Source organism: Podarcis cretensis, assembly GCF_951804945.1.
Source record: "Podarcis cretensis genome assembly, chromosome: 1".
Lineage (NCBI taxonomy): Eukaryota > Metazoa > Chordata > Lepidosauria > Squamata > Lacertidae > Podarcis > Podarcis cretensis.
The window spans coordinates 113,819,362-113,835,570 of record NC_137170.1 but is presented as its reverse complement, the minus strand read 5'-3'; the positions used below and the strand labels follow the sequence as shown (position 1 = coordinate 113,835,570).

The following is a 16,209-nucleotide window of genomic DNA, read 5'->3' as shown; positions in this document are numbered from 1 at the left end:
TTTTGAAGGGCACTGAATAAAATGACCTTGTTTGGATATAGTGCTAAACCATAGTTTATTGTTACAGGAACGAGCCTGCTGGAACCTTAAGGTTTGACAGGAAGCATCCGTTTCCTGGTTTAAACTAGCCACAGTTTCTCAATATGTCCAAACTAGGAACTGCGGTTAGGTTAATTTTTTTGTACTAAATTGTATTTATGGTTTGCATTCAGAGGGGGATGGGGAGAAGATTGCTTGAAGTATGGAATGTTAAGGTAATTGTGAGGGAGTGTAGAATAGCTGTTGGTGGGAATTTGAGCCGTCTGTCTTCCACCAGGCTGTCCCGTGCCTTAGAAGTAACAAGAAAAGAAACTTACATATTTTTTTCCTTCCACTCTTACCCCAGGGAGATAGAGTACTTCTTGGAGGACCTGGAAGTTTTTACTGGCAAGGTGAGACACAGCTGGTAAAAAGCTGACCATTCTATTTAATCTTCTGCTGTCCTATTAAGGACACTAGCAAAATAAACCATATGCAACAAGTTTCCTTTCTGGCAAGGTTAATTGAAGAGGGGACGATTTTGAGTGGAGAAGTGGTGACTTTCACCGTCTGCTGTTTCTCTGCTTCAAACTGTCCCTCCCAGCTATGTTTCCCATTGCAGGTTTCCTGACCCTCGCAAGACTTTACCATTGCCAGGGACGAAACTAGGCTTTATTTCACCCAGGTCAAAGACCCAATATGGCACCCCACACATAAGCATTTGCGTATATACACAGAGATGTCAGCAGCCTCAGTGACGCCCCTCTGGAGGCTTCACCTAGGGCAAAAAAACCAGCTTGCCCCCCGTAGCTATGGCACTGCCTTTGCAAGCATGTATTTGGATTCCTGTGAGGATGAAAAGCAGCTGTGGGGCGTTTGGAGTAATAGAAGAGGAAAGGGCCAAGCATCTCCCCTGGCTGTGTTTCTGCTCAAATCCTCAAGTGGCTTTTTCTGGGATGAAGCAGGGTGGATTCCATTGGGGTTTAGTTATACAGATTTGCATGTAATGTGTGGTTAGCTCTTGGTTCTTCATGTATTTGATGAATTAAATGCCTGCCTATGAAAGCTTATGCTGCAATAAATAAATTGGGGTTTGATTGGACTAAGTTGTTACTTGTTAGGAATGAGTTCTGCTCACTCAGTGGGTCTCCCCTCCTCCTTACCCCACAACCCTGGAATCTGCTTCAGGGGATTGGGAGGAACCCCCAGAACAGGTTTAGGGGGAGCAGAAGAGGCAAACTCCCGTCATGTGAGTGCACCTCATTCCCCGTGTACATAACCCCCTTTGTGCTATGTTGAATTCCACCCTCCCTCTTCAAAGCTCCACGAGATTCTTTGTAGTTTTTTAACGCAACAGATTAACGTGTCTATCATTATAAAATATTTCTCCACAGTAACTCTCAATTTAATAAAGAAGTTGTTTCAAGTTGCTTATTTTTACTCCCAGCTCCTTGCTTCCATTTGTCTTTTTCTAATGTGAACTAGGAGACTGCAAGTAACGTCTAATAACTCTGTCTGTGTTTTTATGTCTCCTCTTCTACTTGGTACCCAACAGGCCAGCTCATTTCTGATAAAGTGGCTGAGATTGTGTCAAAATACAACCCTAAAGTCTACACTACCAAGTATGACAGCCAGTTAGCAACGCGGTCGGCCAATGCTGCTTTCGATGACAGCTACTTGGGTAGGTTACTTGAGAGTAAAACACTAGTAAAAATTGTGTTCCTTGTAAGACTTGAGGTTCTTCATTCCTCCCTCCCCATCCAGTGATATTAGTGAAAGCTAATGCCAAGCAGGTGCCAAAATGACCCATAATGCTAAGCAATTGTTTAAGCCATGGTTTGTAAAGCAAACCACGAGTTAATGATGAACTGTGCCACAGATGATCAGGTAAACCATGGCTTGTTTCTCCAAAGTTTGTTTTGCTTTCTAGCTGCTCTTGCCTCACACGTTGGTGGTTTGGTGAGTTTCTAGGGCAGAGCTTTCCAAACTTTTCATATTGGTGACACATTTTTTTAGACATGCATCATTTCACAACACAGTTTTACTAGCAAACCAGAGGTTAAACTCACCCCTTTCCAGCCCCGGAAGGAGCACAGGGAGTGTTCACACAACACACCTACACCCTGCAGCCAACACATTGATGTGTCGCGACACACGGTTTGGAAAGCTTTGTTCTTTGTTTTCAACCTTTTTGAATCCCTAAACCAACTACATTCTTTCTGCAGCACCCCCAAAGGGCTCACCCCTCAGTTATGTCACCCCTGCCTGCAAAGCTGGCAGCCTCTCTGTCCCTGGTCTCTGAGCCACCAACACCTCCTTCCCCCTCCCCATCAAGCAAAAGTAGGAGAATCGGATTAGCTAATTAGGATGGCTAAAACATAAGCAGCCAGATCGACAAACCTGAATAGATGCAGGGAAAACTGCCTCTTGATATTTATTTAAGGTTGTAATGGGTCATGTGCATTGATAAGTCATGATTACCCCTTTCGTGTTTGACAGGTTATTCAGTAGCTGTGGGAGATTTCAGCCATGATGGCATAGAAGGTATGGCTTATTAACTTTTGCTCCTTCTTTGATAAGATTTTGCTTGCCTCGGCTCCATTATTGTTTGCCAATATCTCACCTCTCATCCCTGTTTTGCGAGTCTTTGGTAAATTTTAAGCACTCTTTAGTAGGGACTGTGGGGCTTCTGCATAGCTCCTAGCTTACCACTGGACCAAGTTAAGGCTACAGTCTTGCAGTTCATTGCTAGAGGATAAAGTCAAGAGTCCTTACCTATGTGCAACTATTGGCAGAATGGCGGCTTAAATGGAAAATGTTTCTGAAGGTCATTGCCTACTATCCATATAGGTCATGTCATCTTTCTTATTTTCAGATTTTGTCTCTGGGGTCCCAAGAGCAGCAAGAACTTTGGGCATGGTAAGGAACTTACACAATATACTTTTAACAGCTGGTATTATCCCAGCAACTTCTAAAATATTGTGCAGTGCAGATGTTAAGTTATATCTTTTTCATGCAGGTGTCTATTTATAATGGAGACACCATGGCGTCCATGTATAACTTTACTGGAGAGCAGGTATGGTTTTCTCTGCAATGTTTTGATTTATATTATCTATCATTGGTTAGTGGAATCTAGGTGTTATAAATTCACAAAGTAAAAGGTAAAGGTACCCCTGCCTGTACGGGCCAGTCGCATCCGACTCTGGGGTTGCGCGCCCATCTCGCTTAAGAGGCCGGGGGCCAGCGCTGTCCGCAGACACTTCTGGGTTACGTGGCCAGCGTGACAAGCTGCATCTGGCAAGCCAGCGCAGCACACGGAAACGCCGTTTACCTTCCCGCTAGTAAGCGGTCCCTATTTATCTATTTGCACCCGGGGGTGCTTTCGAACTGCTAGGTTGGCAGGCACTGGGACCGAGCAACGGGAGCGCACCCCGCCACGGGGATTCAAACCGCCGACCTGACGATCGGCAAGTCCTAGGCGCTGAGGTTTTACCCACAGCGCCACCCGCGTCCCTATAATTCACAAAGTAACCTACAGCAAATCAGAGAATATTGATTTGGGAGTTGTTTTAAGAACAGAGAAACATAACCATAAGCAATCTACCCCTGATCACATCAGTTCAAACTGGCAGCATATATGGTTGTTGACCAAGTGTGCCTGAAATCAACGAGATTGTTTTGAAATAAAGAGCTGCTCTTTGGTTAGAGAATTCCTTTTTCTTGATTAATTATAGGGGGTGCATCTTTTAGCTTAAAAGAACCACATGACAGTTGTGGCTGGAGCCAGAGGCAAAAGTGGGAGGAGTAATCCAAAGCCTTTAAAGAATGCATGCCAAGGGACCTTTTTTAAACAATTTTTTTAAAAAACCTTTATTATGAGAAAGAAATAATATTCCAAAATAACATCTACAGTACAGCTAAGCACATCCGAGAAACAAGGGAGCTTTTATTGAGTCACTAATTCCGAAATATCTTTACTGAAGTATTTACATAAAATGCAACATTTTTCTGTTTAATCTTATCTCCCAGATGGCTGCATATTTTGGATATTCTGTAGCTGCCACAGATATCAATGGGGATGAGTAAGTGATGCTTTTTTCATTCTTCCTGGAAAGAATTGCTTGCCTTAAAAGAAAAAAAAATCTTGTTTAGGATAAAAATAGAAAATTTGCAAAGAGTAATTGAAAGCCAGTGACGCACACAGAGTTTCTTCTGCTGGCTTGTTCTGCTGGGATCCCTGCATGCATCTTATCTGGAGTGCTTGGTATATAAATCTCTAAACATTTCATGCATGGCTTAATTGTCCTGTGACAATTAACCTCTCCTGGACAATGACAGTTCTCTTTCTCAAGCTCTGGGAGGAAGACCTTTCATTGCCTACAGACAGCCACCCAATCTTAAACAACTCCTAACCCACAATAATACTACCACCAGACTTAACACGGACACTGGCACCAGAGCCTGCAATAAACCCAGATGCCAACTTTGCTGCCACATACACCCGGACAACACCATTACTGGCCCCAACAACATCACACATACCATCTCGGGACTATTTAATTGCTCATCGTCTAACATTGTGTATGCCATCAAATGCCAACAGTGTCCTTCAGCTCTCTATATTGGACAAACAGGCCAAACCTTACGCCAAAGGATAAACGGACATAAATCCGACATCAGGAATCACAAGACAGAGAAACCAGTAGGAGAACACTTCAATCTCCCAGGACATTCTATACAAGATATCAAAGTAGCTGTTCTATTACAAAGGAATTTCAGAAATAGACTGGAAAGAGAAGCTGCTGAATTGCAACTTATTACCAAACTTAAAACCATGGAGAGACCTGGTCTGAACAAAGACATTGGATTCTTATCTCATTATACATGACAAAGCCATTTTTCACCTTCTCACCCCTTGCTTTTTCCTGTAAGACCTATTGCAGTCGTTAAGAGTCGTCAACAGGCTCATCACAGCTATCTGCCAATCACCCATTCCCACCACCCTTCTGAGTAATACCCCTCCCCACCTTCTCACTATATAGAAGGGTCTGGTGACTTCTGTTTCAGTGTATCTGAAGAAGTGTGCATGCACACGAAAGCTCATACCAAGAACTAACTTAGTTGGTCTTTAAGGTGCTACTGGAAGGAATTTTTTTATTTTGTTTTGTCCTGTGAAGACATTATACATAGTATAGCTATGAATCCCTCGAGAGTGGCGTGCTTGTAATTCTGGAGGTTCCTAAGCACAGATCTTGTCTCATCATCCCTTTCTCTCATGCAACTCCCTCAATTCTTTATCTCACTTCTTCCTTTATTTTCCCTTTCCTCCCCTCTCATTCCATGCGTTAGGTATATCTGACAGATGCCCTTTTGAGAATGAATGACACAGCTCATTTTGTGGGATAGATTAGCTGATTTTCTTTTAAATAACATTGTGTGATGACGCATTTAAATGTCTTCTGGCATTCTAATTGCTCTCAGTGTCTTTGGGCAGAAATTTTTGGGTTATATCCATGGTTACTTATACTCAGAGCAGATCCCCTGAAATTAATGGGCATGATTAACTTAGGCCCAGTACTACCTACTCTGAGGTGAAATCTACACACATATAAAAAACACTTTGAATTTTTTTTAAAAAAAAGTTTTGAAAAATATATTGAATTTGACATAGCTCACCATCACCACCTAGTGTCACATTTGTATAATGCACTTTACAACATACTTAGAATGTTTTGTTTGCAGCTGTATAGCTGAGTCCTAAGTAGAATTTAGTTGGCTACAACCCGTTGGCTACACTGCATACATGGTGAAGCTTTTCTGCCTCCCTACCCTACAGAAAAGTGACCCCTCCAGAACGCCATTCCAGAAAAACACTACAGGCTGTCACTGGCAAAGCCCACACACCCCTTAACTGTGTGGGTGAATGGATTCTATGCATGCACACAGGACTGTTGGAATCTTCACTTTTATAAATTCTTAAGCCAAAGGAACAAAACTAAAAGCATACAGTGGGAATGATCCACTCAGCATTAGGCACCTGCAATTTTAATCGTTTTCAAACCACCAAACCTTTGAACCTTAAAAGTACTTCACTTGGCTAGATTGCAGCTGTCAGTGATGTGAACCTATAGTTCTAAGAATGTTTCTAGACAGGTGTTTATTGTAGGACTGGGGTTCCTCATGCAGGCACATATTTTTCAGGATCCACGTTACATTGCTGCTCTCAAAATGCCAGCCCATACTTCTTTCCCTTTTAATCTGGATTTAAGAACATAAAAATAGTCTTCTGGATCAGGCCAATGGCCCATCTAGTCCAGCTTCCTGTTCTCACAGTGGCCAACCAGCTGCTTGAACAGAACATAGGCAGAACATGAGCACAGTGGCACTCGTGGGAGAAAATATAATAAGTTGAAGAAACCTTTTTTGCCAGTGACCCATTTGTGATATCTCTCTGGCGAGGTTGCACTCATATGGAAGCACCTTAAACGTAGGGATTTTTGCCGTGACTGAAATACTTGATCTCTTCCCCTCTCTCTTTCTCTTCAGTTACACAGATCTACTCATAGGAGCCCCACTCTTTATGGATCGTGGTTCTGACGGCAAACTTCTTGAAGTGGGACAAGTTTCTGTTTATCTCCAACAAGCCTCTGGAGGCTTTCAGAGTCAGGCCATGAAGCTGAACGGCTTCGAGGTTTTTGCAAGGTTCAGCAGTTCAATTGCACCTTTGGGAGATCTTGATCAGGACGGCTTCAATGGTAAAGCGTTGGGTCATTGGGAGGAATTCAATATTACACTGTTTTGATCATTCTGTCAACACAAGCGTATCTACTTGTCAGATGGAACAATTCCCCCTCTCCTCCCCCCTACATATGTTTTCTGGTGGGTTCTCCTGACCCTACAGAGTGGATTTGGGGAAGGAGTGGGAAAGCCTATACAGAAACTTCCTCCCCACCCCAAGCCCTATAACCTTTAATTTTCAGACCTACAGCAGAAAGCCTTTACACTTCAAATACAATTTATTTTGGAGCATTATTGTGTTTCTGTGGCAGAGATCCCTGCGCAAGCTGAGCCTTTGTGAGGAGGTTCAAACACTCACTGACTCAGAGGTATTTGCCTCATATTGCTGAGTCCGTCCCAGTCAACTTCATGGTGTGAAACAGAATACAAAGCCTCCAAACTCAGTGGAGGCTAGTCCATTAGAGACGTGGGTGGCACTGTGGTCTAAACCACTGAACCTCTTGGGCTCGCTGATTGGAAGGTTAGCGATTCGAATCCCCATGATGAAGTGAGCTCCTGTTGCTCTGTCCCAGCTCCTGCCAACCTAGCAGTTCGAAAGCATACCAGTGCAAGTAGATAAATAGGTACCATTGTGGCAGAAAGGTAAACGGCATTTCCGTGCACTCTGGTTTCTGTCACGGTGTCCTGTTGCGCCAGAAGCGGTTTAGTCATGCTGGCCACATGACCCAGAAAGCTGTCTGTGGATAAATACCAGCTCCCTCAGCCCCATAGTCGCCTTTGGCTGGACTTAACCTTCCAGGGGTCCTTTACCAAGGGAACCTTTTAGTCCATTAGGACAAGTGGAGCACTGTTGCACCAACCTGAGTCTGACCTCATTCAGCCATTCACCACTTTCCAGACTTCCTCCTTACAACCAACTCAGGGATGGAACAGTCACCTTCCTCGTCCTTAGTCTCCGTGCTGCTTTTGTAGAACTCAACAGGGAGAGGGATGGGGACGAAACTGGAATTAGTGGACTCTGCATGTTATTGGCTCAGGCTCCGCCTATCATTGGTGGCCCTGCCAATGGGCATCAGCCAGCAATACTCCCACTGACTCATACGTGTTACTGCAGAATCATCGGGAGTATATATTTTGATTCCTTTCTATTTGGATATGCTAAAGATTCCTTGTTGTGGCTTGTAGACATCGCAGTTGCTGCCCCTTATGGTGGAGAAGACAAGAAAGGGCTGGTTTACATCTACAATGGGAGAGCTACAGGTTTGAATGGGATGCCATCTCAGGTCCTTGAAGGACAATGGGCCTCAGAGACAATGCCACCAAGCTTTGGCTACTCACTGAAAGGAGCTACCGATGTGGACAAAAATGGCTACCCAGGTGATCTTTCATAATAGCAATGCCGGTTCCTGTATCTTGTAAACTAATCCAACTTTTATTTCACAGGGAGGAGCCCAATTCAGAACTGTGTAAGAAAAAGAGATTTCATGGGGTTTTGATCTTTACTAGGGATGAATAGATTCTCTCAGTTCTACTCTGTTAGCATTCTGACATTGTGATATCTCTTGGATTCTACACCATTTGTATTCTGGAATGAATTCCAGATTTCAGAATATCTGCTATTTCAGAATATCTGCAAAATCCCCCACCATTTGTTCTCCTGTGGAAATATAGTGGAATAAAAAAATAAAATAAAAGAACAACATCACTTTTAAAAAGTGTGTGTGTGTGTGTGTAAACACCCCACAAACCTTAGCACTTAACAATTCAACAAAGAGAAATAATAATTTCAGGAATATTTGGCGGAAGGAGGAAGAGTTTCTTTTCATTTTTCTATTTGCTTTTGATATATTTGTGACTGGATATAGGCAGGAAAAAGAGCAAAAATTATCTGTTCAATCAGCTTGCAAAATTCCAAAAACGTATCTTAGAAGAATAATGGATATCAACCTTTTGAGTTTGTTTAAACATGTCTGGCAAAGCAGCTCCTTAAAATCTAAGACAGAATTCAGCAGATTTAGGTTCCACAAGCATTCCCAATCTTTACCCTTTTGCATCCACATTTAAATGTTTACCTACTTGCTCTTTCAGCAAAAGCACTTGCTCCTAATTCATGTACTGGAGACCTGTTGCTAATCAGAGAATTGTGTAACATTCAAAAAAAGTCTCAGCTCTAAAAAACAATATTATTTTATTCTATTTCCAGACTTGATTGTAGGTGCTTTTGGCGCTGACAAAGTTGCCTTATATAGGTAAGTGCTCAAAATTAAGTCAGAGCGGAAAAACCCAATGATATTTGCATTTTACTGAGGAGCAAAGTTTGCTTCACTGTTAGAGGCGTTGCCTTTTTCTAGCATCATGGTCTCCACAGGAATATCAGAGTGAGGAATGGTTCCCTCGTTGCTCAGTGGCCTGCAAGCAAGGGACACAATGTTCTGTTCTCTGGGTGTTCTGTTATTTCCTCTATGTTGCACACAGCTACCTCCATGCATGTTAACCTCTGGCCAGCAGCTGAGCTTAGCAGCAGCTACCATCCTGGGATTTAGTCATAAGAACTAGGCTGCAATCACAAATCTGGGTTTAAGCAGCAGCAGCAGCAGCAGCGTGGGTGGTTTGCAGTCAGCTGGTTTGCAATCATAATCCCTGATCCATAGGACAGAGTGGATATTCTGCCTGTAGGTCTTCAATGACCTCCACAAGTGGGGGAGCTCTCCCACCATGAAGGCCCCACTGCAGCACTGGAAAGCGCAGCAGCAGGGGAAACACCACCGCCAGGGGTGTTCAAACTGGGAGTAGCTACTATAAGGGCACTACTACAGTAGTGGGGCAGTGCAGTCTGGCCAGTCTGTTCCCTGCAGAAGGGCCCAGTTAGGACCCCAGACTGATGCAAACATAGCAGATAATCCACCAGCCCCAATTAGGACAAATCTACTCAGAGGTAGGCCCCACCGAGCCTAAAGAAGAGGACACGGTGGTTCTTTCATGCAGTAACCCTGTTTTGCTTACCATTTGGTTCTTTTCAAAGGGCACGGCCAGTCATTACAGTAAATGCTGGACTAGAAGTCACCCCAACCATTCTAAATCCGGAAGACAAATCCTGTGAACTGAATGAAAATGGCCAGAAAGTTTCTTGGTAAGATGACTCGTTTGTATTTTGAAATGGAATCTCAAAATGGATTGGGAGCCTCTTCAGTCAATCAAAGGAGGCCATGAGAGACAAGGGGCAAAGGGAACGTGTTTCCCCACACTTCCTGGCCTTATGCAAGGGAGCAAAGGACACAATTTCCTCCTCGGCGAGGTCCATAGCCTGTGGATGCTCCAAAAAAGCAAGCATATATACAAATCCTTCCTTGCTGTTTAAAAAATGGTCAAAGGCTCTTCCCAGGTGGGAAACTTAAGTGAATTCATTGTGTAATGCTATACGGTCCCATCTGAAGCATGAACAGTTTTGCAAACGTGTCCTATTCTAAGTGCTTTCCAGAAGCAGGAAGAGCCTATCAACAGAGCTAACTAAATGGAAGGGTGGAAATCTGTTCACCCCATTGGGAGAATGTGCTCTAGCCGTCCCCGCCTCCATGGACAAGTCCTGTAAGGATGTGGAAAGGAAGTGAGTTGCTTGTGCTTCATGTCTTGCCAACTCTTTTGAATGGCCAACATAGTTCTTGCACTCCTCCAAGTGCAATTTTAGGGGAAACTCCATTTTGCCTTTATAAGAGTAAGGACCGACCTTACCATTAGGTGGGGGAGGTATACGAGTAATGGGCAGCAGCAATGAGGTGTTGAGGAACATAGCTGTGTGTGCTACACAGCCTGCCCTGCATACACACACACACACATATATACACACACACACACCCAGGCTAGCCTGCTGCCTTCAGATGTGGTGCTGAAATATTAAACTGGCAATTCAGTTGGCCTAAGTACATGGATTTTGGGGAGTTTCTGCCTCAGGCAGCAAAAAGTCTTAGACCAGCCCTAATAAGAGCTCAGTTATAGCAGTAAAATCTTACCAAAATAGATAAACTAAGCTCTTAAGAAAGTATATTTAATAACCGGGAGCTGAAGGAACCAGTGGAGGGAACTTTTTAAAGTTTCTTTAAACCCAACAACACCGACCAAGGAATCTGCACGTGCAACTAGATCTTATTAACAGTCATGAAAGGGTAGGTCTGGAAGCCAGTACTGCACTTTTGCTGATCAATAGATGTAGCTTGACCTTCAAGTACAAAATGTGTTTTGTTTTTTAAATATTCTCTAATTTCCCCCAACAGTTTTAAAGTAAAGTTCTGCTTAAAAGCGGATGGCAAAGGAAGTCTTCCCAGGGACCTCAGTAAGTTCCTCAGTAGATTTACTTACTATGCACTTCGGTTCTCCTCATATTGTCAGCAGATGTTCAGTGGCAATAATTTAAATTGTCAAACTTCTTTGGCTGTTCAAAGCCGCACTGGTATCAGACACGTGCAAAACCTGTGCCCCTTTTAAATCTTCTGGCTCAGACTTCACACCATTATTCTTCTCAATGTATGGGAGACAACTTTGTGGTGGTCTGCTAGCTGGAGAAATCTCCTTCTCTGAGGAATCAGTCAGAGAACCCTGGAAAATGGGCCTATCTGGACTCAAATATGGGGTTCCCCGAGTGGTTTAAAGAAGCATGGAAGTATCAGGGAGCACAGTCGTAAGTTACTGGCTGGCAAAATTGTGAATATTGTGTGGCACACAATGAGATGAGAGTTGAAGAAGGCCAAGTGACTGTTGATTGCATCCAGTAGAGCTGTCCTGTTTGCACAGACACTTCCACTTGCTCTGTGGAACTTGCCCTCCTTCTTCTTCCCTTGTGAACCCCCTCTCCCCAATCTCTGCTGGGGTTCCTCCAACTCTCCCTAGCAGATTTGATAGTGGGGCACAGGGAATGGAGAGCAAAGGGAAATTCAGCTGTGCAAGAGAAGTCCTTGTGCAAATAGGATGACACCCTTTATGTGCAATTGCTCTTGGGTCTGGAGTAGAGCACATTTTGCACAGATGCCATATTGCCTAAGAAGTTACCACAAACAGCAGCTGCAGTGATAAACCTGTTTCTGAGATGCATCACTCTAAGCTGCAGTTGAGATTTCATATGTTGAATAAAACGTTCCTCTGTCCATAATGAATTGGAAAAAAATATTTAAAAGTACTTTCCAAAAAAAACCAAACCAGAGTCCTTTCTGTTGAGGATAATTCAGACTGAAATTCCCAGGTGTCAAAAAATGTTATTTATGTTTGCTACTACTGCGGCCCATGTTTTGTTAGCCCAAAAATGGAAAACGAGCGAGGTCCCAACCAAAGAAGAATGGAAACTTAAGTTGACAGAATATGCACAACTTGCAGACCTAACATATGGAATAAGAGTTCAAGAAGAACATATGTTTAAAGAGGATTGGAAAATGTTTATTGAATATATGGGAAATAATTGTAAACAGCTGAAAATGCTGGCAGCATTAAGATAAATTCAACAGTGTAAGAAAGTTTTGATGGATGCAATAATGGAAAACTGAATAGTATAGTTTTTGTAAAATATGCAGGGATTTATGATATGTAAAATGAACCATAGAAAGAGAAGAAGGGAAGTCATTGATATCTTAAGGATGTAAGATGAGTATTTTAAATTGTAAAACAGAAAATTTATTTATATATATATATATATATATATATATATATATATATATATATAAAGTTCCTCTGCAGAGGAAAAACTATTTGCATTTAGAAAAAGCTAGCATGTTGGGATAAGTCTAGGCTAGAATGTACCACCTTGTATCTGGTCTGTGAGAACAAGGCCTAGCAGCAGCCACTAAGGAATTGTGACACCAATAGGAGACATGCTGGGAAGTTAAGAGACAGGAATGGAACATCCCCACTGAGCAACAGTTAATCTGGGAGACCTGAGGCAGCAATGGAAACAGAGAGCAACGAGAGTCAGTGCCGTGCAGGCAAATAGTTGCTGACTAGCTGGCAGAACTGGGTAGAGGTACAGGCGCTGATGCCAGCCTGTGCTGGCAGTCTTAGTCAGCAGACCCCTTTCCGTATGGTCCTGATTCTCTCAGCCACTGCTCAGCCACAGCATCTCTTCCAGCTCAGCATCCTGCCTTGCCAGTGGCTGCTGCAGTAAGGCATGGCAAGACGTGAGCATTGCTTGACTAAAATGCCTTTTCCTTTGGCGGCAGCTTTCCATGTGGAGCTGCTGTTGGACAAGCTGAAGCAAAAAGGTGCCATCAGGAGGGCGCTGTTTCTCCACAACAGGCAACCGGTCCACTCAAAGAACATGACTGTCCCCAAAGGGGGTCGAATGAGCTGTGAAGAACTTCAGGCATTTTTAAGGGTAAGCGTGATACAAGGCCACAACCCACCCACCTCCTGCCTTCTTGCTATACGTAGAGTTAACGTTATTGATGTCCGGAATCGGGGAGAGCCCTGTCTGGAGTGCCAGGACTCGAACTTGGAACCTTCTGCGTGCAAAGCAAATGCTCTGCCTCATGGCTACAGCCCTTCTCTTTTCTCCAAAAGAATTTACAAATGGCTGCCTCTTATTTGCTTGGTTGTTTCTTTTTTAATTCCATCCGCTATTGTTTCCATTAAAGCCATAGGTAGCCACAAGCCTTTGTAGTAGATGTTTGATTGAGTTCCATTCCAGTATAATCGTGCAGTTTTCGTTTTCTAAAAGCAACTCCATTTTTGTTCTCCCTTAGGATGATTCCGAATTTAGAGACAAGCTTACTCCAATCACCATATTCATGGAATATCAGCTAGATTACAAAACAGCTATGGACTCTACTGGCTTACAGCCTATCCTCAACCAGTTCACTCCTGCAAATGTTAGCAGACAGGTACAGCGCTGAGAGATTTAATGGCAAAACATACTTTTGAATCGGCAAGTTCTCCTCAAGTTAATTCTCACAAGCACAAGTTACTTTGTTCCTCGGATGTGGCATTGCAGTGAAGTTTGAAATTCAATCTCCACAACACAGAAGAATGTGTTCTGTAACAATTCCCCTCTGTCATTACCCTTTTCAGTGCCGGATAGCAGGTGTACGCTGTTCAAAAAGCAAAATTTGCCCTTTGCTATTCCCTCTTACTACATAGGGAAAGGGTTTCATGTTAATAGTGCTAACTTTCCCACATAGGATAAAAGCATGGAGTATATAATGCATACATATTCTGATAGTCTGAACAATTCACATATCATATACCTAATTATTACTATTCTTATTTACATATTTAGGCTCATATTCTTCTGGACTGTGGTGAGGACAATGTCTGTCGTCCAGACTTGCAAGTGGCCGTGGACAGGTATGAGTCTAACTCTTCTGCAAAATAGACAATTAGTATAGTAAAGACATTTGACCCAGTTCAGACAATCTCACTAAGATATAAGCAAGCCTTCCTCCCACATGTGCAGCACCATTACCATTACTCCTTCTTTTCTGGTATGAGCATTCAGGAATCTTCTGATTAACCATGGTTTCCTGTTCCACCTGAACCAAGAAACTGTGGCTGCTAGCTTCAGGAAAAAGCTAACACACTGAACCAACTTCAAACTGTGGTTCAATATCATGGCTTGTTCTAAAGCTGGTAGCCATTGTTTCATGGTTTTGGCAAAATGAGAAACTTTGATTAATTAGAGCTTCCTTGGTTTGATTGCTTGTGCTGTGAAGGGCAGAGCAAAGGGACTGTGCACATGGATGGGCTCTTCCATGTACATAAAGACGGTGTAAAATTTGTTCCCCTTATCTCACATCTTCATTAGTTACTGCTAAATAAAGGGGTGGTTCTGTGTCATTTTATCCAGCAGATGGCAGTGCTGTTTCTATACTGTATGTTTCGTGAGGCCTAGCTCTTTATAATTAGTTTACATCTAGGCAGGCCAGATACAATAGATTTTTGTACCTTTGCCAAGCTGCATGTACCTGCAGTCCGTCTTCTGCGCAGCAAAATGCCCTCTTTATGTCCTGTTTTTGAGTTCTGAGAAGACTAGATGACCCTCAAGAGGCTACAATTCTGTGATTTTCTGACTGCTGTTTAGCTGGAAACAGCACTATACCAAGCCCTCTGGTATAGCTGGCCGTTCAATTGTTTTTGTACAGTTCTGCTAATGTGTTGCATGACCTTGGCAGTTTACAAATGAAGTTGTTCCTGGGAGCACCTAGGAGAAGTGTTGCCACAGGCTCTTTCAAACGTTTAATGTGCTGTAGTGGGTGGGGAGCTACAGCGGTGGGTGGGCAAGTTTCTGTAATACTCTGGTGTTGAAGAAATTTGCTAATAATAATAATAATAATAATAATAATTTATTATTATTTGTACCCCGCCCATCTGTCTGGGTTTCCCCAGCCACTCTGGGTGGCTTCCAACAAAGATGAAAAATACACTAAAATGTCACATATTAAAAACTTCCCTGAACAGGGCTGCCTTCAGATGTCTTCTGAATGTCAGGTAGTTGTTTATCGCTTTGACATCTGATGGGAGGGCGTTCCACAGGGCGGGCGCCACTACCGAGAAGGCCCTCTGCCTGGTTCCCTGTAACTTGGCCTCTCACAGTGAGCGAACTGCCAGAAGGCCCTCGGAGCTGGACCTCAGTGTCCGGGCAGAACGATGGGGGAGGAGACGCTCCTTCAGGTATACTGGACCGAGGCCGTTTAGGGCTTTAAAGGTCAGCACCAACACTTTGAATTGTGCTCGGAAACGTACTGGGAGCCAATGTAGGTCTTTCAAGACCGGTGTTATATGGTCTCGGCGGCCGCTCCCAGTCACCAGTCTAGCTGCCGCGTTCTGGATTAGTTGTAGTTTCCGGGTCACCTTCAAAGGTAGCCCCACATAGAGCGCATTGCAGTAGTCCAAGCGGGAGATAACCAGAGCATGCACCACTCTGGCGAGACAGTCTGCAGGCAGATAGGGTCTCAGCCTACGTACCAGATGGAGCTGGTAAACAGCTGCCCTGGATACAGATTTGACCTGTGCCTCCATGGACAGCTGTGAGTCCAAAATGACTCCCAGGCTGCGCACCTGGTCCTTCAGGGGCACAGTTACCCCATTCAGGACCAGGGAATCCTCCACACCTGCCCGCCTCCTGTCCCCCAAAAACAGTACTTCTGTCTTGTCAGGATTCAACCTCAATCTGTTAACCGCCATCCATCCTCCAATCGCCTCCAGGCACTCACACAGGACCTTCACCGCCTTCACTGGTTCTGATTTGAAAGAGAGGTAGAGCTGGGTATCATCTGCATATTGATGAACACCCAGTCCAAACCCCCTGATGATCTCTCCCAGCGGCTTCATATAGATGTTAAAAAGCATGGGGGAGAAGACGGAACCTTGAGGCACCCCACAAGTGAGGGCCCAGGGGTCTGAACACTCACAGAGGGAAGCATTCACCACCCCGCAGAGCCCATCGCCCAGCCCTTCCCGGCTTGCTTTTATTAGCCAGGA

General features: G+C 43.8%; 1 protein-coding gene across 1 annotated transcript in view; it reads left to right on the top strand.

Moving 5' to 3' along the window:
• The window catches only part of ITGAV (integrin subunit alpha V), a 73,700-nt gene that overhangs the window by 32,239 nt on the left and 25,252 nt on the right, over nt 1-16,209 (top strand). The window contains exons 6-19 of the mRNA XM_079977000.1: nt 386-431; nt 1,574-1,699; nt 2,518-2,562; nt 2,894-2,937; nt 3,038-3,094; nt 4,048-4,100; nt 6,565-6,773; nt 7,942-8,133; nt 8,960-9,005; nt 9,779-9,886; nt 11,025-11,083; nt 12,954-13,108; nt 13,476-13,613; nt 14,009-14,076. Of these exons, the coding sequence (XP_079833126.1) occupies nt 386-431; nt 1,574-1,699; nt 2,518-2,562; nt 2,894-2,937; nt 3,038-3,094; nt 4,048-4,100; nt 6,565-6,773; nt 7,942-8,133; nt 8,960-9,005; nt 9,779-9,886; nt 11,025-11,083; nt 12,954-13,108; nt 13,476-13,613; nt 14,009-14,076 (1,346 nt within the window). The remainder of the gene's footprint in view (nt 1-385; nt 432-1,573; nt 1,700-2,517; nt 2,563-2,893; nt 2,938-3,037; nt 3,095-4,047; nt 4,101-6,564; nt 6,774-7,941; nt 8,134-8,959; nt 9,006-9,778; nt 9,887-11,024; nt 11,084-12,953; nt 13,109-13,475; nt 13,614-14,008; nt 14,077-16,209) is intronic.